This window comes from Podarcis raffonei, chromosome 1 (genome assembly GCF_027172205.1).
Source record: "Podarcis raffonei isolate rPodRaf1 chromosome 1, rPodRaf1.pri, whole genome shotgun sequence".
Taxonomy (NCBI): Eukaryota; Metazoa; Chordata; class Lepidosauria; order Squamata; family Lacertidae; genus Podarcis; species Podarcis raffonei.
In genome coordinates, this window is record NC_070602.1 from 73659013 (window position 1) to 73684025 (window position 25013).

General features: G+C 42.7%; 1 protein-coding gene and 1 long non-coding RNA gene across 3 annotated transcripts in view; one reads left to right on the forward strand and one right to left on the reverse strand.

Annotated features, from left to right (window-relative positions):
- LOC128416255 (uncharacterized) overlaps window positions 1–21575 on the reverse strand; it is a 32927-nt gene extending 11352 nt beyond the window's left edge. The window contains exons 1-3 of one of the 2 annotated variants that reach the window (XR_008331175.1): window positions 21424–21575; window positions 12014–12071; window positions 9136–9356 (exon numbers count right to left, since the gene is read on the reverse strand). This is a non-coding gene — a long non-coding RNA (uncharacterized LOC128416255). Of the gene's footprint in view, window positions 1–9135; window positions 9357–12013; window positions 12072–21423 lie in introns of those variants that run through there. The other variant, XR_008331176.1, reaches the window with a different exon arrangement.
- Window positions 21576–24808: 3233 nt separating this feature from the next.
- TRPM5 (transient receptor potential cation channel subfamily M member 5) overlaps window positions 24809–25013 on the forward strand; it is a 36861-nt gene continuing 36656 nt past the window's right edge. Inside the window, exon 1 of the mRNA XM_053402238.1 lies at window positions 24809–24828. Within this exon, the coding sequence (XP_053258213.1) occupies window positions 24809–24828 (20 nt within the window). The remainder of the gene's footprint in view (window positions 24829–25013) is intronic.

Below are 25013 nucleotides of genomic sequence, written 5' to 3' on the forward strand. Positions count from 1 at the left end.
AAAGGTTTTGGGGACTTATTTACGATGAATTAAAAAAAATATTGAAATACACCTTTCCCAAAAAACCCGAAGCTTTTCTCCTGGGAATGATTGGAGAGGAGATTAAAAAAGAAGATCAAACATTATTCCAGTACGCAACGGTAGCCGCCAGGATACTGCTAGCACAAAACTGGAAAACTCCTAACATCCCAACCGTCAGAGAATGGCAAATTAAATTATTCGAGCATATAGAATTAGCAAAGATGACACAGAAAATCAGACATCAAAAAAGTAGAAAGTTTATTAATGACTGGAACAAATTTGTAACATATATTGAAGCAAATCTAGGAAATATTAAAATCACAGTAGCTGAAATATAAAACCCGCGACGTACAGATTTGGCCAAATAAAACTGCAGGGAGGTATGGTGTTTGTATAGCTCAAACCGAGATGGAGGGAAGTCAATTAGTGTTTTAGAGTTGATTTGTTTGTTTATTTGCTATGTGTGTTGTCTTTGTTTTTGTTTTTTCTCTTTTCTTTTTTCGTTTGTATTTTTCTTTGTTTTGTTTCTTAATGTTTTTATGTTTTTTGTTGTAAAGAACTCAATAAAAAGATTTTTTTTAAAAAAAGAATTATAACAGGGAGATGCTCACCAAATGGTAGGAATATTTAAGCAGGAACATAAGAGCACTACTGCTGAATCAGATCAGCAGCTTTCCCTGTTCCTATACTTAGTTGCTACTGTTATTTAGCTACCCACCATGATCCTAAGATCTATTTTCTGGTTAGTCACCACAAGTTGAGACCCTCTTAAATTTGTATGTGAACTTGGCAGAAGGGTTTAAGCCCAAATTTGCACCAGTTTACACTTGGTACTGATTCTCATTTGCCTTGTTGTCCCCCATTTATCCAGTTTGGACAGATCCTTTCAGAGCTCTTCAGAATTTGCTTGTGTTTTCAGCATCCCAAATAATTTGGCTTCATCGTCAAACTTGTCCATTTTGCTGCCCATCCCACCTTCAGCACAGCTCACCTTGCCATTGTGAGCAAATAGGAGAGAAGGCAAAGAAAGGTAATTGGTCTACTGATGTCATGATAGCTAGCCCTTTATCCTGTACTGAGACAGATTTAAAATCAACTTCCTCTCTCCAATACAGTGGTGCCTCTACTGACGAACTTAATTTGTTCCGGAGGTCCGTTCTTAACCTGAAACTGTTCTTAACTAGAGGCGTGCTTTCACTAATGGGGCCTCTTGCTGCTGCTGTGCCACCAGCACACGATTTCCATTCTCATCCTGGGGCAAAGCTCTCAACACTCTTCCAGGTTAGTGGAGTTTGTAACCTGAAACGTTTGTAACCTGAGGCGTTTGTAACTCGAGGTGCCACTGTACTGAAATTGGCTTCCATGTTACACTAAAGTTTAATAAGAATTAGTTACATGTTGTAAAATTGCTGGCATGGTATGCTTCTTTGGAAAAAACTATATTCAACAGCAACGCCAAATTGGAAATCTGCCCTATTATTCCATTCATGATTTTGCATGACGGGGGGCGGGGGGAGAAAAGGCAAAAGAGCTGCATCTTTGGACTCTGCGTGGAAGACAGAGAAGGGAAGAGGTGTTGATTAATGTGAAAAGCATGAAAGGACAGAAGAGACCACAGAGGAGGATCTTGGTTAAATCCATGACAAATGTGTAGGATGACTGGACGGGTGCTTGTGAAGAGGCAGAGGAGGCCAAAGAGATGAATACCGAACAGATAAACTTGCTGCATCAGTTTTTACCAATCCACCCAAATTCCTTGACCTCCAGAGGGAAGCAAACTCATGGATAGTCAGCCCTAATGTCCCTGCATCTCCACTGCCTTTACAAATGAGGCAAAGTGAGTGACTGCAGTCCACCAATAAACATGCAGACTGTTTCTGTTTTATACTTACTTTATTCTAATAGTATGATCCATCTATTTTCAATTGGAAGCAGGTGCTGCTGACTTAAATGGGACTTTAGATTAACTATACACAGTTTTGCAGTCTAAGAATCCAAATAACTGAAAAAATCTCTGCTGAGAGATTGCTGCAGTCCAATCACTGCAGTGCAATCTACACTTATTTTATTATTGTTAAGATGACACCATTCGTGTCTTACACCTGTTACTGCCTTGTCAACCATTAGGCTGAGGATGACTCATAACACTGCCTATCACCAACAATGAGAGACCTTATTGCCGGCAAGCTAGATTATACACATAATGATGCAATTCTAGTTCCTTGTTTGTAGTCCACATTTCTGAAACCTCACCCTCTTGGATCTACACTATTAATTTTTTATCCTCTAGAAATTCTCACCATTGCTATAGATGCATTCCTGTTCCACTGGATGTGAGGAAGCAGGCTGGCAAGGACAGATTTAATAGTTTTGGAGATCAAGGGTGAGCTCGCTCCAGGGCATGGGCCAAGAAATTCCCAGAAAACTCCAGTTGGGCAGAAAGAAGTTATCCAAGACAAGTGCCCTGACAGCATGCCAAGGTAATAAGTTTCACCCATGGGAGGTGAAGGGCTCAGGAACAGGCAGTCCAAATGCCAGTTAGGGTGGAGTGAAGAAAGAAGAGCAAAGTGGCCCTCTATTATTTTATCATTCCGCTGTTTACTTATGAATTATGTTTTTTCATTGTGAATTTAACCCACTTTAGGATTACTCTTAGTAAAGCAGAGTGGATAAGAAACGATCTAAAGTGAAAACAAACCAAAACATGCTCAAGGTGCAATGGTGAGAAAAATGCAAGGCAGCCATTCATCACTTTGACAAGTGAAGACACTGCCCCATGAACTTTAATTGAGGTAGATGTCAAAAGAAGGGGCCCAACCTTGGAACATCCAGGGACATGTTTGGGGAAAATGGGAAACATATTATCAAGTTGCAGCAGAGTGCCATGCAGGGCGGCTCAGTAAAGACCAAATGCAGTCACCTGTGTAATACTGTATTGTGCCAACCCTCCTTTCCATGTGTTCTGAATATATGGAGGTGTGGGACCAAGCGAGCTGCCCCCTCCACACCTGACTTCTTGCATTGTGTGGGAAAATCTGAAGGAGAATTGTCAAGGGATTCAGTGGAATGTGCTTACAGTTCTTCTTATGATCAGAAACCATGACTGTGTAGGATTCTCTGTTGCAGGGAGGGTTGTAAGCATGTTAGGCCAAGAATACTTTGAGTGGAAACCACTGGGTGGCAGAGGAAATGGAGACACTCAGTGGCCCCATGCCCTGACCATGGATATACATTCAAAATGCTTAAAGAAGACTATTATTGCCCCAACTTTCCATTTTTCACCTGTGATGAAGCTGGCAATGTGTTGTGATGAAATCTGTCCTCCAGTTTCTAAAAAAAAATCCTTCCTTTACAAGAGAGACTTCCATTTTTTCCCGCTTCATTCGAAGGGCCCTTAAGCATTTCTTTATAATTTTATTGCGTGTGTGGGGTTGAACTCACCTTAGTATTGCAAGGTGGCCAAGGTAGGGTGCACCCGTGCTTCTTTCCAGGAAACATTGGCTTACACACATTGAATTACTAGTAGTTTAGTAGGTAAAAAAAGGGTAAAGGACCTCTGGATGGTTAAGTTCAGTCAAAGGCAACTGTGGGGTTGTGGTGCTCATATCGCTTTCAGGCCAAGGGAGCCAGCGTTTGTCCACAGACAGCTTTCCGGGTCATTTGGCCAGCATGACTAAACTGCTTCTAGCACAACAGAACACCGTGACGGAAACCAGAGCGCACAGAAATGGCATTTACCTTCCCGCCACAGTGGTACCTATTTATCTACTTGCATTGATGTGCTTTCAAACTGCTAGGTTGGCAGAAACTGGGACCGAGCAATGGGAGCTCACCCCGTCACGGGGATTTGAACCGCTGACCTTCTGATCGGCAAGCCCAAGAGGCTCAGTGGTTTAGACCACAGTGCCACCTTTGTCTAGTAGTTTAGTATATCTAATGTTGCTAGTGTAGATGGTGGCTAATGTCCATTTTTGTTTTTTAGAACATTTATAATCCCGCCTTTCAGTTACATCAATATTCAAGGTGGCTCATGAGACAACTAAAATCAGTATTGAAGTAAAGCCAAATTAAGTTAAATTAAAGCCAAGTTAAATATAAAATACAACACCTTACCGCCCACCTGTTCCACAGGGTTCTCCAATCTGGGGCAGATTTTTCAGTGATGGGTTTAGGCAGATGTAAAGGAGAGGGGGATTTGGTGAAAACCACTCGCGGGTGGCGCTGTGGGTTAAACCACAGAGCCTAGGACTTGCCGATCGGAAGGTTGGCAGTTCGAATCCCCACAACGGGGTGAGCTCCTGTTGCTCAGTCCTTGCTCCTGCCAACCTAGCAGTTCAAAAGCATGCCAGTGCAAGTAGATAAATAGGTACCACTCCAATGGGAAGGTAAACGGTGTTTCCGTGAGCTGCTCTGGTTCGCCAGAAGCAGCTTAGTCATGCTGGCCACATGACCCGGAAGCTGTACGCCAGCTCCCTCGGCCAATAAAGCGAGATGAGCGCCGCAACCCCAGAGTCGGTCACAACTGGACCTAATGGTCAGGGGTCCCTTTACCTTTACCTTACTCCCTCCCTATCCCACTGATGGAAGGAACTGCTGGATCAAAAATGCCTTCCTTCACCAGAGTGGCACAGCCGGATACATTTTTTTTTCAATCAAAATTTTCTCTATAGACTTTATGGACTGTTGCTTCCTTTGAGTATCACACCTTTTTAAAGGAAAGCATTCCTAATGTATGAGTTCTAAACGAACAGGTTTTCAAATGTTTTAAGCTTCTGAAGAAATAAAGAAAACATAATGGTTATGTACTCAAGGTTTACAGAGCAAGTCTGACTTGGGGGAGGCAAGACAAAAGGCTTTGAAGATAAGAGAAAGAGAGCCAAACTTGTGCCTAGAGCCTTTCTTAACAAATAGTTTTTGTGTTGCTGAGTTTCCTCCTCCACCACAGTATGTTTACTTAGTTATGCAGTAATTGGTACTGGCAATTGCAAAGGTATTTCAGAAAAGGCCACTTGAGAAGTTACCAGATCTCCAGAAAAAATGTGCTTTGGGATTATTGACAATACTAATAATTACTTTTATTCTGAAGTAATTCCAGTGGAAGTTACTCCGGATTAACTGTTCTTAGGACTACACCTTAATTTTAAGTGAGCCAAACTAGAAATATTCTATATGTATTGAAGTGAAACCCAAATCCTTTTGATTTCTGTGGATCACAGGTAGGGGTGTATGGCTTTGAATTTTGGTCATCCCTAATAATCCACTTTTAGGGACGCGGATGGCGCTGTGGGTTAAACCACAGAGCCTAGGACTTGCCGATCGCAAGGTCGGCGGTTTGAATCCCCGCAACGGGGTGAGCTCCTGTTGCTCGGTCCCTGCTCCTGCCAACCTAGCAGTTCGAAAGCATGTCAAAGTGCAAGTAGGTACTGCTCCAATGGGAAGGTAAACAGTGTTTCCATGCGCTGCTCTGGTTCGCCAGAAGCGGCTTAGTTATGCTGGCCACATGACCCGGAAGCTGTACGCCAGCTCCCTCGGCCAATAAAGCGAGATGAGCGCGCAACCACAGAGTCGGCCACAACTGGACCTAATGGTCAGGGGTCCCTTTACCTTTACCTAATAATTCACTTTTAACATTGTGGTATGTCAAAGAATGGAGGCAAAGCTGTCCAGAGGTGTATTGTTTGCCAGTCAACACCCTTCTGAAACAAACAAACAAAAACCCCAGAGTGTCTTTTTATAGCCTAAACATTCATAGACTATGGTTGTAAGGTGAGGCAGGAATAGAATTTAATGGATTCGGAGGGAAATGCATTATACCTTATGCCAGGTGGCATCATGGAGAGAGCTGTGGTAGGGTAGCAGAAGACGTTTCAGGAAGACAGATTATTTTGATCCAGCCTGATTTGGATACAGGCCTGGCCGAGGGAACCGAGTCTCTAGCGGCTGCCCTGGTGGATGGGGCAGGGGGAAACACAACCTTGCACTTGCTTATTGATTTCTCCTGCATGACATAAATAGCACAACATTTAATTCCTTCCTCCACACAAGCAGAAGGCCATTGTTCTGAGGATTCCTACGACTGAAAGTAGATCAGGCAGCCGAAACCAGATCAGGCACCAGGAAACAAATTGTATGTGACATCTTATGTCTGTAGTGTAGGTAATTCAGGTGATTGCTAATATACAGTGTACGCTAGAGGCTGCACTGCAGGAATTTTTATTTCTTCATTGCTATTGTACACCAAGAGAACACTATCACTTCATGAAAACACATACACTAAGCTTCTTTGTTGCAAGTCACAATGAAGAATGCTAATGCCATAAGTCGATTTGTAACGAGAGAAGCCGTGAGAGAGAGAAAAGTCTGCAAACATCAATAAACGTCTGGACAAAAGGAATGCTAAATGATTGTAGGAAGCTAAACTAGAAATCATGTCACATGAACCTCCCAATGCAAACAGTGGTGGCAAAGGGAAAAAACCAAAGGTATAGCAGAACTTTGCCGTGAAGTGGCTAAATTTACCAAGCTATAAATTTGGGTTACCCTAATCAAAACATGACACACAATTGGTTTTCCTGTAGAATTTTTCAGAGAAGCACTTCATCTAGCAATATGGGGATCCCACAGTGAAACTGGTGTAGAATCAAAATCTTCCCACTCGTACTATAGCAGAAGCCTCTTTTGTTGTTGTTTAGTCGTGTCCGACTCTTCGTGACCCCATGGACCAGAGCACGCCAGGCACTCCTGTCTTCCACTGCCTCCCGCAGCTTGGTCAAACTCATGTTGGTAGCTTTGAGAACACTGTCCAACCATCTCGCCCTCTGTCGTCCCCTTCTCCTTGTGCCCTCCATCTTTCCCAACATCAGGGTCTTTTCCAGGGAGTCTTCTCTTCTCCTGAGGTGGCCAAAGTATTGGAGCCTCAGCTTCACGATCCAGTGAGCATTCAGGGCTGATTTCCTTAAGAATGGATAGGTTTTATCTCTTGCAGTCCATGGGACTCTCAAGAGTCTCCTCCAGCATCATAATTCAAAAGCATCAATTCTTCAGCGAACAGCCTTCTTTATGGTCCAGCTCTCACTTCCATACATCACTACTGGGAAAACCATAGCTTTAACTATACAGACCTTTGTCAGCAAGGTTATGTCTCTGCTTTTTAAGATGCTGTCTAGGTTTGTCATTGCTTTTCTCCCAAGAAGCAGGCGTCTTTTAATTTTGCGACTGCTGTCACCATCTGCAGTGATCATGGAACCCAAGAAATTAAAATCTCCCATGAAGGAGAGAAGCCTCTTACTATCTTATAATGCCTTTATCTGGGAACTCTTCTCCATAACACAGTAATATAGTGTTGCATGCCACCGCAATCTCTGAGCGGTGTGAGATCCCAGGAGATCCAAGTGCTTTACCCCTAGTTTCATGTTTTCTCCTGAGAAAAAGGCACAGCAGGGACTGTGGTGTCTTTAGGATATATGGCTTATTTGCACATATATGCAACCTGAGCCTACAATGGAGGGGTTCACAGCATTAACACCCCAAAGGGTCTTGTTTCTCCCATAGCCACAGCCTTGAATTCAAGCAGAAATCAAACATTGTGCTCTGCCTCTCTGATTTTCCAGCTTGCAGCTTTACTTCTAGGTCACATTACTGCCAACTCTCAACTCTAAAACTCTGGCTTTTGTCCTTCTCACAAAGAGCTGAAGGAAGGGCCCCTCCCAATTTCAGTCTGGCACAGAGACCCCTTTCTTTGGGTCTCTTAATGGCCCAGGTGATTACCTGAACACAGGAAGCTAGTCTGGTTTATATTTTAACATGAATTAGATCTAGGGGTTATGTAGGTTTCTGGCACCCACAGACAATAATCAAAACCTAGTAGGTCCTTCAACTCTCAAAGGTACCTGCTATCTAACTTGCAAAAATATTTGACTTCTGTAGGTTCTCCTTATGAAAGAGTCTAGTCATGAAGACCTATGTTGGTACCTTTTCTATAGCAAAAATACATTCCATGACTTTCTGAGAACACTTAAGTAGAGAAGCAGGGGAAATGGAGCCCCACACAGCCCACTTAGTGATGTAGCAGCTCCTTAGATAAAGCAAATGTTGATGACATTCGGAAGCTGCCTTTCAGATACACTAGTAAACCATATTCTTGGAGATCCCTCTAGTGGCTGAAGTAAGAGTATAAGCCATTCTACAGAGTATAGTGGGCTTTGCATCAAAACCCCTTGCTTCATGGTTAGCAATATCTGTAAAATATTTTTTACAAGATTTTCTCATGACAGCAATTGTACAACTCTTTCATGTAGATATTCCTCAAAAACATCTTTGAAAGTAATTTTTGATTCTGGAAAGCGCAAATTCTGTCTTACGATGTTGATGAATTTCAGGCAGGAGATTAAAAAGTGCACTCGTTCTACAGTTACCTGACACAGAGGAGCAGTAAAATAGTCAGAGGTGGACTCGTATTGTAGCCATTCCCAGGGAAGTAGTGATGAACCTGTGGCCCTCCAGGGGTTGTTGGCCTTTAACCTATCAGCACTATAGACAAAGAGGAGCAGGATGATTGGAGTTGGCCTACTACATAGGTGCTCCACCTGTGACCTATGCACATATTGACCTAGAGACATATTGATTACATGGTGCAGGAAGGAGTGAGCACGGAACATCATTAGAAGGTGATGAGAGCTTGGAGCTATGGAGCTTGGAGGAGGGAGGGGAACACAGATGGCATCACAGGATGAGGCTGCAGGTTCTGGAGGCAGAACTACTGTATAATCACCCATCACCCTGTAAATGAAAGAAGGTGTCCTGCTCACACTAGGCTCTTAAGTAAACAGGGGACTTACCAGCAACAATACCCATGGGGCAAGCAGACAGAGCAGCATCCAGGGCCAGAGTCCAAGCAAGCTGAGCTTGCAAAAGGCAGGAGGCAACATCAGAGCAGTTCAAGGTCAGGATCCAAGCTAGAAGAGTTCACAAGAGTCAGACAGTAGCTGAAGCTACTGTAACAAACCCAAACCTCAGCCAACTCCTATCAACCCCCTTCATACCAGAGGTCTCCTTGGGAGGAGTGTATTACTTCTGAGGGGAAGTACTTTACTTTACACCGGAGGAATCCTTTCCTGCAATCTCCAGGTGGGCCAGGTTTCCATCTAGTCTTTACAGTAGTTCTGCATTTGCCTTGGGTTTGGGACCCAATTCAGCCCCAAAGTTAGAGGCGGAACTCACCTTGGGTGCAGATGGCCCTTTCCCTGGCCTTGTTGCAGTCTCCCAGATGGAGGCTGACCCAGGACTCGGTATAAGGCCAGGGTCTCATGTCCACCCTCTGATAAGGGCTCTCCTGGCTGAGACATGACAGAAAGGTAGTTTCACTGTGTGTGTGTATGTATGAAAAAGCGTGTGGGGGGGTGAAGAATGCCAAACTGGCTCTTGGACCCGAGTGAAATAAAGCCTAGTTTCACCTCTTCCCAAAGGCTTGCCAATAGGATTTCATAAAAACATTAAACATTTATTTCTCCCATGAAAATATAATACAAATACACCAAGGTATCCTTCAGAACTTCCTGATTCCGAATACTTTCAGATGTGGTGAGAACACTGATGATTTGGCAATAAAAGATAACATCTTATTACAGCTATGAGCAAACAAGTCCTTCACACATATGCAATAAGTTATAATAAGAGGACATTAGGACACATGCGATTCTCCTCCCCCCTAAAAAAATAGCATCTTGGCACACCTGACTGCAGAATTTTACCCCAGTTGCTATATGTATTAGATTTATATTATCTATTCTCTGGTTTCTCTTCAGCTCGTAGAAATATTTTGCCTTTTTAGTTTCACATTATCTGTGTTATATTTGTTATTATTTTTAATTGTCATATATGCAAACATTTTAGCTGTTTTTAAAAAGGCCGTTGCTATGCATATGCTTTTATTGTACTGTAAATCACTTCACGGGGTTATGGGAAGTGTTTCATAAACAACAACAACAACAACAAAAACAGCAAATGGGATTCCCTATTAAAAAACAACAAAAAACAACCACAGGCTGCTACTCTGCATTCAAAATTTGCAATCACTAGTAGCCATGTATTCAGTGTAGCAGGTCTAAGCGTGTGGAACTCTCCCTAACTGAGATTGGACAGCCCCCTCCTTGCGGAGTTTCAGGCACATGAAAAATACGTCCTTATTTCATCAGGCATCTTAAGGCAATGTTTGGCTTCATCGTGCATTTCCTACTACTCTTACTCTTCATGTGGTTTATTTATTTTTTGTAATTGTATGTGCACTGCTTAGAAACGTTAATGATTAAGTGGTGCATAAATACCTTTAATAATAAATAAATAATGGCAACCGTGTGTCAAGTTTCCCCTCCCCTGAAAGGCCTTAGCTCCTTTCCCAATTGTAGGGGCAGAGAACAAGGAGGTAAGCTCAACTCCATCGCAAGGAGAAATGATGATCTTAGACTGTTTGGATATTGGAGAAGAAGGGCATTTTCAGAAACCATTATAAACACTACTTGTTTACATATGGAGCAAGCATTGTAGAGCAGGAACAGGAAGGAAGGAAAGGATATTGACTCAAAATCAGACCTGGTTTACTTACCACATCAGATAAAAATTTATTAAGACACAAATTCATATCTTGTGAAACGTGTAGTAGCAAATTCCAGTGGGTTAAGGCAGATAAACTTTGAGGGGGGAGCGCACTTGACAGAGTGAATCAACTAATTTATGTAGTAATCCGCTGTGACTGCAATTCTTAGCTCACCCTTCTTTCATTAGGGAACTCCCAAGATGACATAATCAGAATTGCTGCATCACTCTCCTCAAAAAACAAAGCAAACAAACATCACTTACATTTTCTTTCACATGTTCTGTAATAATAAACTAAATGGTTGAGAATTTCTGTCCTCTCTAGTGTTACCCCACAGTCTGACACCCAATGTAGTCTGCAGTGCAGAGCAATTCCCTCAGGGAAGATAATGTTATTAAGGGTCCACTAGCTACAAATCGCGGGGACACAGGTGGTGCTGTGGTCTAAACCACAGAGCCTAGGGCTTGCCAATCAGAAGGTCAGTGGTTCAAACCCCCGTGACAGGGTGAGCTCCCATTGTTCGGTCCCTGCTCCTGCCCACCTAGCAGTTCAAAAGCACATCAAAGTGCAAATAGATAAATAGGTACCGCTCTGGCGGGAAGGTAAACGGTGTTTCCGTGCGCTGCTCTGGTTTGCCAGAAGCGGCTTAGTCATGCTGGCCACATGACCTGGAAGCTGTCTGCGGACAAACGCCGGCTTCCTCGGCCTATAGAGCGAGATGAACGCACAACCCCAGAGTCGTCCGCGACTGGACCTAACAGTCAGGGGTACCTTTACCTTTAGCCACAAATAAAAAGTGACAGAATATAAAATACACAAGATAGTTAAAACAAAAAACAAAACAGAAAACAGTCATAGATTGTCTAAGTAAGGGCAATTGCAATATTTAGAAATATGACAGCTGAAATGTGTACAGTGGTACCTCAGGTTACATATGCTTCAGGTTACATACGCTTCAGGTTACAGACTCCGCTAACCCAGAAATAGTGCTTCAGGTTAAGAACTTTGCTTCAGGATAAGAACAGAAATCGGGCTCTGGCAGCGCGGCGGCAGCAGGAGGCCCCATTAGCTAAAGTGGTGCTTCAGGTTAAGAACAGTTTCAGGTTAAGAACGGACCTCCAGAACGAATTAAGTACTTAACCTGAGGTACCACTGTATTACACTTATGATACAGATCTTAATCTAGTGAGAATGGTCTGCTCTCTACTAAAGTCAATGGCAAAACATGGGTTCCCCACTAAGGCTTATGCCTGTAACCAGACAACACAGCATCAATATTATACAATTGAAAATGGGTACAGATAACCACTTTTGCCTTCTCTGTGAGATGTGCTATTAAAACAAAGTTTCCTCATCAAAATGATACATCTAACAAAGTTATTCTGTGGTGGGAGAACTCACCTCAGAATGTCTGCATGGATTCAAGGTTGCTTCAGGAGATGTGGCAGAGTTATGGCTTCTGAAAGAAAAAGCAAGCAAAATAGTGCATTTTGCCTATCCACTAGGGCTGATCATAGTAAATGTTCCCTCTCCAGAAAGCTAATAGTCCACCTATTTTTATAACATAACATAATTACATTACATTGGCATTTAGAGAGAACTATATTTGCTGGGTCAGGGCACAAGAGGCCCAGATGTTCTTATCTTCTCTGTGAAATTGCTTTGAGGTTGTGTGCAGTGTTTTCAGGTTTGTATGTTGTGTGTGTTTGTGTGTGTGTGTGTGTGTGTGTGTGTATCCAGGTTTTGATGGTCATATGCCCCATAACTGCTTTAGACACTGCAACAGAAATATTTGCCTATTATTTGGATATACATTTATTTGGCTGGGTTCCTCCTATCCATACCCTGGAAGCAGTGCTTGGTTTCCTTTCCCAGCAGGTGCTTGTGTTGGCGTTAGGTGGCTGTCATTAAAAAAAAATTTTTTTTTTAAATGGGTAGGGTCACTTGGAAGGCTGCTTTGGTTAAAACAGAAACAGCTGCCTCCACAAGAGAAGGGGAAAAGCAATAATGCCTTAACAACCTGAAGCAGCTTCAGCACTTCAAGTACTGAATCATGTCCACCCCAAAGGATTGTCAGCAGGTAAGACAACTGAATGTTTTAAATGTACAGGCTACTATAGATTTAAGAGCATTTCCGCCGGCACTGAAGGTGATTAGATATTTGGTCATCTTGTGCACATATTTCAGTGAATGTCCAAAATGATGGAGGTTGTCAACCATCAGCACAGAATGCTGACAACGCAGCAGACATCTGATGAATTCCTAGAAATGCAGAGATAAACCAGTGAATGTGGCCTGTCACTTAATGGTCATTATTGTCAGTATTTACTTAATGTCACTTTGGACATTGAACAGATACATGTGGGAAAGGAATTGACAACATTTGCTCATGTTTGTTGACCATCTCTACCATTTCAGAGTTTCACAGTAGCATACTCTACATCTACACGCTACGGATATACTACAGCCAGCTGCATAATAGATAAAATACTTGTCGCAGGTCACCACAGCAACAACAAATATGTGTGTGTGTGCCAGTAATAATTCTCAACAGCCAGATTTGTTTTAATTTTAACAACTTCTTGGTTGTTTAGTTGTTTGGAGAATGAATTTACCCCCTATTCTCTGTGACAGTTGCCTGCTCAATTGCTCTGCCTTCTCTTTTCCAGGTTGAATTTGCCCACTTCCCCACTTCCTTCCAATCTTGTTTTCCATTTCACTGGCTGCCTTTCCCCCCTTCCTCTGAACACCTTCCTGTTTGTCTACATGCTAAAGTATGGTGCCCAGAACTGAACACATTACATGAGATGAGACTGAAGAAATAATAAACCTCGTTGCCTGAGGATAGGGAGAGAGAATGATTTTGAACTGCAGGGATGTACATTAGAATGAACATAAAGAAGGCTTTCCTACTATAAGAGCAGCCTGCAAATGGAATTGGTAGCTTAGAGAGGCTTCCTCGATGGGCTCCTATTAAGTTGAAATAAGATCTATTTGGGATACTTTAATTGTAGTATGGTAATCTCAGATCAGGAAAGCTCCTCCAAGTCTGTGACTTGGATCATTTACAAACCCCTCCAGCCCATGGAGAGGAACCCTAGCAAAAGCTGTACTTGTTAAATTTTGGTATAAGCAATTGGAGGGTCAATTTTCTACGCAGTTAATTTCTTGACATCACCACAGGAAAAGTGTGAGGTGCTTATAAGAAGGAGAGCTGGGCTCCTTCTGCAGCTGAAGATTAGCTGTGAGCTTCATTTTAACACCATATTTGTCTTCATGCTGAAAAGCACGGCTGTCACACTCAGATGTGCTGTTAATACGCACAAAAACCACAATTTAAAACATTCTAAGACCATATTTCAGCTATACTAGACCGTAAGGTATCTTATAGTAAGACACGGTAGCATCTCTGGAAATCAGACCTAAGCAACACTTCACAATGCTTCTTTTTAATAAAGCAAAATGAAATGGTTGAGTTACAGCTGGGATAATCATAACCAGACATACCTCTTGAATACACACCAAAGCCCACTCCCTTCCCAATTATTTTATTTTAAATGAGGTTTTAAAAACTTTTTGTTATTTGGTTTTGAAGGGGTGCCTGCTTTTTGGTTTGTGTTTTATGAGTTTTTGGAGGGTGAAGGGTAGTTTTTTTGCCTGTTGGGGTCTGAAAGCTGCCAGTTTCCCCCCACCCTTCTGTGAAATGGGTATTTTGTGTGCCCATGACGATTTCTTAACTTTCTGAATGTGCCCCTGGACACAAATAATTTGTGATCCCCTGGGTTACAACAATACTTTCATAAGCAGTTGTACAAAACAGAAGGAAGCAAACGACAGCTAAACCAATCTTGGTTGCAAGGAGTGGTGTGCAAAGGGACTCAGATTTCAGCTGCTTTGCTCAATTTTAAAAACAAAGCAGATGAAGCTAACTCAGCAAGGGCTGTCATTTTAAAGCACGAAGCCTTTCTGCTTCATGCAAAAGAGGTCTACACATGTGTATACACTTCCTCCTTAAACCTGCATGTGAAATTGAATACACATCCATAAATAAGCAGAGTATTGTTGCTGTTTTACAAAAGAAAAAAAAGCCCAACTAGTTTTTCATCAACTGTGCAAAGACCTTCAAGAGAAACTATACAGAAGTAAAGAAAGTCAGAGCAGAATTATCGTGCTTACATTTATTGCATCAGTGGTAAGAATTCAACAGGAACAATGCTGCATAGAACATAGGACTGGAAAGTTTTGGGCTCAAATGCTTGCACAGGCCTAAAGTCAACTTGGTGTTCTGTCCCTTAGGCTAGCCTACCTCATAGGACTGGTGGGATAATTCTATGTGTATGCTACCCTGAGCACCTTGATGGAGGAAAGATGAGATGTACGTTTCATGAAAAAATGTAAAGTGCTGTTCATTGGCTGAACTTTGCTGAAATAATGGGTGATTGAGCTACCATTCCATAAGTAATAAGAGGAACAATATAAAACCGATAGGCATTCTCTGGAAAAATCTCTGCACGTTTGCCTATCTTTTTCCTTGTGGGGCAAATAGCAGATGTGAGGAGAGTAATTTTCCTCAGGAAAATGGCAGGGAAGTCAGCCCCCACTCTGGCTGAAAAGAAAAAGGTGTATGAAAGAGACAGGACCCTAAGCTGAAGGGCGATGGGTGAAGTAAAACGGGGTGGGGTGGGGAGAGTGGATATCAGAAAGAAAGGACAGGAATGAAAACGCTGGAGGTCCAAAGACCACTGTGCTGGTGTTTCTGATTTAACTATACAGATCTTGGCTGTAGGCTTCATAGGTCACCTGTTCCCAACTTCAGATGGGTACACACACCCTCAAACCTGGCCCAAGATATTTTGTTGCGTGAGGCAAAATGGCGCCCCGTCCTTCTCCTCCACCACCACCTGAGGTGACTGGAGATGGCCCAGGGAGGCTCCAGTGTGCTGAAGGCAGAGGGGGAGAAAAATGGCCAGAAAGGAGCAGGTTGGGGCAGAAAGGCATGCTCCTCAGGAGCCTTCAGAGCCGAGGAGGAGGAGGAGTTGAGTCTTGGAGTCTTGGTGGGAGGTGGTGGCAGAGGGCTTTCCTTCTCAGGGGGTGACTGGGAAGGTGACAGCAGCTCCCATCCACAGATGAAAGGAGAATGGCAAAGGCAGCCAATGCATGTAAGAACACTCCTCTTTTTCCAGATCTGCTGCTCCTCACAGCTGTCCCCACCCTGTCACCTGAGGCAACTGTCTCAGTGGGGCTAATGGGCTGGCTGGCCCTGCACCCCCCCCCTGTTTCATTCCCACTTTTCCTTGACTCCAACCACTCCCATTTCCATATGCCTCTTTCATCCCCGTGTATCAGCTTCATGACAGCATGTAGGCAAATTTGGGCCAACTCACAGAAATAACAATAGTCAAATATCTCCAGCTATTCTTTGCCGTGTGACACTTTGAGAAATGAAGAGGCCAAGTGGGCTTTTATTTGCATCTGTATGTTTATACTGCATGCCTACATGAGCTAAATGAAAAGAAAACCTTAGAAGGGATAATGTCTGTGCATTTGCCCAACAGCCAATTCTATAAACAGAAAAGTCATCGAGTCCTTGCCAGGCTGTGCCTATTTATCACCATCCCTATTCAGGAATAGGGAAGGGAATATGATAGCAGAAATAGGAACGTAAGGAACTGCCTTATGCCAATTCAGATCATTGGCCTGTCTAGCCCAGCATTCCGTTGTCTACTAGGAAAGTTCTTCATCCTGCGCAGTGTTGTTTGCATTGACTGACAGCAGTTGATAAGAATTTCAGACCAGGGGTTTTCCCTGGAAATGCTGGGAATCTGCATGCAAAACCCTTGCCCAAAATAGGTCCAAGGAAGTCAGCAGTGAGAGAGTTCAGTGAAGCTGTCAAGTGGGCCTAGGCTTGGTGCTTGAGGCATTATGGGAGAGCAAGAATGAGCGGCCATATTGGTTCCCGAGACCTCTTGAAAACAACAGAGCAGCTGGTAGGCTTAGCTGCCGAAAAACAATTGGGGAAGGCAGCTTCCTTTGTTGTGGTGCTGAGGGTTGGGGCGGGGGATGGAGGTGAGGACAGGCTTTGTGCCTGTGTTGGCATGCAAGAGAAATTCCTACCCCAATTAGGGCTTATGAACTAATTGGCAGCACACTCCCATTCCAGCAGCCAAAGCCAAACAATCACAGACAATTTATTTCCTCCATGGGCAGCTAACAAAGCACAGGATCATTCAGGCAGCCACCATGACTCAACTGGATCCCTTCTGCATTCGTTGTGAAGTATTTCTTAGAAAGAGGTTTTGAAAAGTGTTTCAACAAAGCCACACCAGCCTTTAGCCTGCCAGACCATTCAAAACAGAGGCATTAGGTCTTTGAGTCAAGCTCAGGGCCAGGGTTTCTGCATACTACTAACAAGTGCGCTGCCCCTCACATGGTCATTGCTATGGGCTTGTGTGCACCTGTACACATCTGTTGCATTTATGTGACTTTAAAAAGCTGGAGGAAACCTTGAAACATTTCTGTGACACTGACTTAAGCCACGATGTGAAGAGTCATGTTCTTTCCCTCTCATTGGCGAAAGCTGAAAATTAATATTAAAAAGCAAGGCGTCTGTGGTAAATGTATTCAAAATTAGTATGAAAGCAGCTCAGAAGGAATGAGGTGCAAGGTAATGGCCAGGCCAAGATAAGGCCATCATGTTCGGATATTTAACAAAACATAAAATTTCCATCCAAGATGGTTGTCAACAGAAATGGAATGGGAGAATATCATACCATGCAACTTTTTTGGATCTGAATCCAGAATGTGTGCCTTCCGGGATGCATTCATGGGCATTTCATGTGTCCCATGCTGCACTCCAGCCCCGGAAAAAGTGCTTTTTGGGGGCTAGAGCACAGCACAAAAGCATGTGAGATCACGGCACCCAAAATGGCCACTGAGATCTTGCATGAAAAAATGGGATGCTCCATTTTTTCCAGGGCACTTGGTAGGTATGGAATATTTTATTTCTTTCAGTGGAAAACAAATGGCTATAAAGGGAAGCAGTGGTTCATGAGGTCCAATTACTGTTTGCCTGGGTGAATCATAGCCAAAAATGACACAATGTGGCCAGGCACAGGATTGTCACCTTTACTCAAAGGGTCAGGGCTGGCATCAGCATCTGGCATCCTGCTGGGGCCCTAGAACTCCAGGGCTGGCAGGGCCCATCACTGGTGCCTGGTGCTTCAAGCAATGGCCAACAGCGCGATCTCACAGCCATTTTGATTTGGAGTGATGCTACCTCAGGGGATTTGTGGGAAATTAAAATAGGGATACTAATGGAGGTGAGGACCTGCAGACAAATAAAGGAGGAGGGCACTGTTTGCCCAGAACCTTGAAAATCTTGATGTGACTCAAAAGGAGGATAAATTCCAGTCAGAGAACATTTGAAATGTTTAAATTAAAATATTCACTGTAGTCAGAGCTTTTTTTCACCTGGAACTCAGTTCCGGAACCTCTTAGGTGGGCGCCATTGCCATTCTAAGAGAACAAGGGAGGCGTTCGTGGCACTTCTTTTTCTAGAAAAATAGCACTGCCTGAAGTGATACATTAAAAAGTATAGAAGTGAAGGAAGCCGCTTACTTCAGTAGTCAGAAACTAGCTAAGTGGCAACCTAGATTAGAAATCCTTAATAGCAGAGTTGCCTCTGAACTGCCTGTGGTACATGCAAAAGGCATTGAAAGAGCTCGGGGAGGCCACGAACGCAGTTACTCCTAAGTATCTCTTCAGAGATTATAATAAGCAGATCACATGAAGACTGATTCACCTACTGAGGTTACCACTGGGTCTAGGTTATGTTGAGTCATGCCCTGATGTGTAGGCGGTACTGGCTACTTTGTTTTTCCGACGGAGGTTAACTCGTCAGACTAGTTTGCAATAGTTAGTAGCCTACTGCATTTTAGTACCATAGCATACATGGGTGGCCTCATTCTTCCCAGGGATATTTGAGTTTCCTTCCCATTAATTAGCACACACTTCCTATAAAAGGAAATGGATGAACCTTTAGGTATCTCGGGCAGTGCGATCACTATAAATACACTGCTCTTTTAAAGAGGTAACATGACGGACTCTGTTCCTTGAATCATGAGATTACCGCAGTTGCATATAGGATACTTAAAGGAAAAAGACATGAAGGTGTTGGGTTTTTTGGGGGGGGCTAATGTTGATTTTCCAGCGTGCAGAACAGTCTCACAACACAGGCCTCTACTTCCCATATTGTTTTCCAGCCCCTTCAGCACAGGCATCTTTAAGATGCTCATTGTAAGGCATGCTGTGCATTCTGGAGAGCCAAATGTTACAAAGCTAGTAAAGGAAGGTAGCATCTCTTTGAACTGGGGTAGCTAACAACAGCTTGTGCCTGTGTATGGCCCTCCAACTGGTTTGTTGTGCTCCCCAGTCGCTCCCCAAAATGTGTCCCTTTTAAAAAATTATTATTTTTTGGACTGCTCCTAAAGGTCCCCAGCTGTGTTGTCAAATTATTTTTAGTGCTTTAAAAAAAAATAATGTAGATGTTTTAATTGACACATCCCTTAGGTTGTCTGCTGTGATGCTGTTATTACTATTATTATTTTGCTGACTGCTTCTTGTTGTGACACAGGGACGCCAAAATATTTTGTGACCATCCAAGACCCAAGATCTCCCCATTTTAAATAAAAATGAACATTTTAATATCACCTCCCCACACACAAAAATGTTCCCATATGTACATAGGAAAACGAGAAGCTCCCTTATATTGACTATTGATCCATTTAGTTTAGAATTCCTTATACTGACTGGTAGCGACTCTCAAGAAGGTCAGGCAGCCAACACTCCCAGTGCTTCCTGCAATAGAACCCAGGGCCTTCTGCACGAGACACAGGTGGCCCCATCCCTGTGCTGTGGTACCCCAATGTGATGCCCAAATGATTTTTGTAGCCCCTCAATGCCCCCCCCAACGTCTATAACGGCAGTTTAAAAAACAGAGGCAAAAGCACTCCATAAAACTGAGTGCAATCCAGTTAAAAATAGTTCAGCAGCTTGATAAAACAGAGGCACCAAGGAAAAGGCAACCCAAATATATACCTTTTAAAGGCCTCTTTGAAGGCTTGTACTGTCAGGGCCATTTGTAATTCATTTGTAAGGGAGTTCTACAACTCAGGAGATGCTCTTGCTTAAAGACGATATTTCTTCTAGCAAGCAGAAGCAGCTCTCGTGTATTAAATTGTAATTTATCTCACACTTCCTTCAGTATCTAAAAAAGGCATCTATACTGAGGTTTTGACAGCCAGCAGTCAATTAACTAAAAATGAAAAGCAGGTAATTAACCAATTAAAATTCTGTCATCAGTTCACAGCCCCAGTGCTCCTACATTTTGAGCCAATGAAGCATTTTAGTTCCTGGGCAGAATAAAACTGGGGGGGGGGGCAGATAACGTGGGGAAATGAAAAGCCTTTCAGCGCACACCTGTAACTGAAGTGCTGCCTACACCTTCCCGAGTGCTGCTCTAAGATGCCACCTGGTGGTTGTTTCTGAATGCTGCTGTACACTGAAGTGGGAAGGAGAGGGAGGAGGAGGAGAACGGACTCCAAGGCACAGGAACAGGGGGAACTGACCATGGCAGTAGTGGATGAACTCACACGTGGAAAAGCAAAGGAACTGGATATTGTGAGCTAGGCTCAGTCCTAGTGGTACAGAACACAGAAAGATGGGGGTGATTATGAGGTTCAAAACACAGAAATATGGAGTGATTGTGGGGTTCAGAGCAGCAGAAATTAGAAGCCATGAAAGGCGGAATGGGACTACAGTGGTACCTCAGGTTACATATGCTTCAGGTTCCATACTTCAGGTTACAGACTCCGCTAACCCAGAAATAGTGCTTCAGGTTAAGAACTTTGCTTCAGGATGAGAACAGAAATCGTGCTCCGGTGGTGCGGCGGCAGCAAGAGGCCCCATTAGCTAAAGTGGTGCTTCAGGTTAAGAACCATTTCAGGTTAAGTATGGACCTCCGGAATGAATTAAGTACTTAACCCGAGGTACCACTGTATCATTAGGCTGCCAAAACTTGGTTGCCCATAAGAGTGTGGAAAGCGAGCAGCGCCACTGTGCTTCCTGACAAGGGTTGTACTGAGAACAGCTGCAATTATTATTATTATTATTATTATTATTATTATTATTATTATTATTATTATGCATTCAGGCCTTTCTTGATGACATCTCTCTCTGTCTCTCTCTGGCATTCTGATTTGTTTGTGAGGCAGTTATATAACACTGATTGTGCATTTGCTCAATTAAATCTGCTCCTGGGGAGTTGTCATTACTCATTCATTCATCCCACACTTTCCAGTACATTTTCCCATCAGTTTCCAAACTGTGAAAAGTCCTGTTTCTTTTTCGATGGGGATTTGTTGCACTAGGGTGGCAGAGCCCTTTAATCCAATTTAATTGGAGAAGCCAAGTTTCGGAATGTTCTCGGATCCCTCTTGCAAAACAGCGACAATTAGAAAATGGAAATAAATGGGATGTCAATGTGTTTTGCATCATTACCAAAAATAAGTCTGGTTCCTTCAAAGGGAGCCACAACAACCTACCCTGCCATTTGCATCCGTGAGTCATTTGCAATGACTGTTTGCTTGTTATTTATCAAACATGTTAAATTTGTGTCTTATCTTTCCCACCAAATGATGTTCAAGGTGGCTATCAGCAACAATATACGTACAATGACACAGCAATAAATGTAACAAACACAAATCAGGTAGAGCATCGCTAAAAAAATTAAAAACAAATTACAACATACTTACAAATCAGTTTATGGTTTAAAGTCCTGCCTTAATAAGGAGGTTTTTAGCTGCTGGCAGAAAGTCATCAGAGATGGGGCTAGCTGGACCAATCTTGGTAAGAGATCCTAGACATTTAGAGCAACCACAGAGAAGGCTCCATCTTGACTTACCACCACATGAGCATCAGATGTTTGTGGGGCAGACAAAATGGCCTCTCCCAAGGATCTATGGACATCACTGTTAGTTTGACAGGAGCACTTGCTCCTGTTGTTTTTTATTTCAGGGGTTTATTACAGCACAGCAGCAGTCATCTTTCTCCACCAATCTTCCTCCTCAACAATAACAATTATTTTCATTTCACAATATTATCACATGTTGATACCAACACAACTTGTAATGATTACCATAATCTCTTGCTCTGAAACAGAATCATGTTTCAGGGTGGTGCTTAGTATGTCTGTCTTTCAGATTAACACCGGCCTTCCTGAATCCCTGAGAATTAACCAAAAGCTGCTAAATTAAGTTCACCACATTTCATGCTCAAGTAAAAGAAAATATGCCTGAGCATTTTCTACTTTTTTTTTTTTAAGAGGACAGGAAATTTTGGGGGCAAACATATAGATACTATTAAGCTGTTCATGAGGAAAGAAAAAGAAAGATTATATTATTCTAACCATTTCTACTTTTAGCTTATTTTATTAAAGAAGAGGGATACAATAATGACAAAAGCAGCCCTGTTCAGACAACACAGATATGTTGGTTATGCATGGGGACATGAGGGTAGTGTTGGGATCGTATCTGAAAGTATACCCTTCTATATAGGAGAAGGTATTGACAGCTCATAGGCATGAGAGCTGGAGGCAGTAATGATTATGAATACCAAGTTGCCACAGGAGAGAAGAGTGCTCTTGGTGTGTTCAAATCCTGCTTGCTGGCTTTCCACAAGCATCTGATTGGCCACTGTGAGAGCAGAATGCTAGACTAGATGGGACATTGGCATGATCTATGTTCTTATGTACATTCATGGTAATCTCTGACTGGAATTTACACATATACAACATACAGTATTGTACTTCCAATCTTGTGTGTACTTTGAATGTGTGAGTGCTATGTTCAGAAGCTATTACGAATATGCACAGAAGAACAGGGCCAACAGAAACCATTTTGACCCCCCCCCCCATTGCCATGCTTAGTCAGCATGAATATGTTTACTCAACAGGATAAACAAGCTAATTTCTATAGCTGATACAGGGCCATTTGCTGTGGATCACTTTCGTTCTTGCCTTCTGGGAAGGTTTCCTTCCTTTTCTGGCTCTTCCCTCACCATGTTCATTCGTTTTGATTTGAATCAGATGGCCTTCACTGAAGCTTAGTCACATCATTGTGTAAATACAGGCTGATGAAATGGCAGGCCCCTAAAGAGACATTAAAGAGGAAAAAGAGCAACAGTACTGTCAGCAACAAAAGCCAGCTCCTTCCAAGGCCAATTTGCAATCCAAAACCAAATACTGTGAAAATTCGTTACAGAACCATGTATGTGCACTAGGAAGTATCAGTCTAATATTTTGGCCATAGATAACTTTACAGGCTCCAGTTGCAATAAATAAGTAGTACTGCTGATTTATCTTCTCCCTGGACAAAGTATTGTATGTGTGCAATCTTCTTCTGTAAACTATTTTGTATGTGTCATTCAGCCAACATCATAAATAAACCTTGTGAATGAAATTCACCATTAATTTGTGCCATATCTCTCATCTGTATAGAGCTGTCAAATTACTGCAGTTCTATCCCTACCATCTTATCCACATTCTAGTGTCAGGAGCTCGTCCTACTCTCAAGTAGGAGCCTGGTAGAGACACATGCCCGACTGGCATGTTCCCTCCCTCCTGGTCGATAGTTCGGGAGCTTCAAACGCTTTCTTCAGCCTGAACATCACAGCGACTAATGCCAACAGACATCGGCACACTTAGGGATCTGCAGAGTTTGTGCAGTTCGCATGACAGACCTCAGCAACTCAGCATTTTGGCTAATCTACTTTATTTACATATAAACACACAGTGAGCACTGCAACATGGCTCCCTCTCTCTCTAGCATCAGACAGCAAAGAGAGAGAACAAAGGACAGTAGTCCCACTTCATGGAACGCAGTAACATCCTGGCTCCGTCACTTCCCACTCTGTGGAGTCAAAACATACACTGTCACGTGAAAGACAACAATCCCATGACTGCAATCACGGAGCAGGAATTCTAACACCTAGTTCCTACAATCTTACACCATAAAACAAAAATATACCTGAAAGATTACGCATGCTCCTCTGCTCTAAAACAGGATATCGTGATGCTTCTTTCCCTACTTTCCCTGGGCTGTGAGAAGTTCCAGGGGCACAGCACTTACCCAGGTTTGGTTTTCTTTGGAAGGAGGCCACTAGTGGCTTCTGGAAATTTTGTAATGTTTGAGCTTATTTATAAATATGCAAGTTGAGCTCAAGTGAGGGCACAGCTTAAGCACTCCAACAGACAACTAAATCCATTACCTCTCATCAGATCTTGAGCGAGGGACTGGCAGCATGCACACAAACACACACCGATTACAATCAGTGCTATTTTTCCAGAAAAAAGAGGTGCCGAAATTCACTATGAACGCCTCCCTTGTTCTCTTATAATGGTGCCCACATGAGGGGTGCCGGAACTGAGTTCCAGTGAGTTCCAGCTGAAAAAGGTCCTGTTTACAATGTTTCATATTCTCTCATCTCTCTCCCTTTCTCTGACTCCCACTTTAAAAGTGTTTCTATTATGCTTTGTTTGTGACTTGCTTGCCACCTCCCTCTGGCTGGAGGTAGTGCTGTCTTGAGCAACAGCTGAAAAGGATTGCCTTTAAACATGCAGTCTCCTCTTCTGGGTACCTCCAGACTATCACTCTTTTGCAGGAGGGATTAAAGCACATACTTTAAATTAAGGTTTGAACAATTCAAATTGAAGTGCTCTGTCACCCTAATTGCAACACATGTACTTCGGAAAAAGAATCAGTGCGGAAAATGACAGGAGAATCCACTGATAAGTGTGGGATGAACATATGACTAATGGGAAAATGAAGAAAAAACACACAAACAAATCAGGATGAATGCTCATTGCTGGATAATCTCCCCACAAACAAATTAGAATGGATACTGAATAAAGACTGGCTACAACCTCCAGATAAGCTTTGTGTAAGCAAATCAGGATGACTGCTCAATAAGCCAATTGTCGTACGAGACCTCTTAACTGGTTTCTTTTTTCAATAATGTTACTGTGAAATATTAATAACTAGAATGCTGTAAACTAAATATAGCTTGACTTCTTTTCTCTCCCCTGCCCAGAATATTATTCTCCAAGCCTTTAGAAGAAGAGAAAGCATCTCAAATGATAACATGGACTTAAGGAGTAAAGTGTAAGTTCATTTGTGACAATCTTAAAGAATTAAGGAAAAGGCAGCAAGTATGGTTTAAAAGTGTCTCTTGTTCTTTAGCCATGCATACATACGAATTCAGATGCACATATATAACATAAAATGCATTAGATCATGCTACTAAAATAGTGAACTTGAGCCATGACGATGACATTCACTTTTTAAAA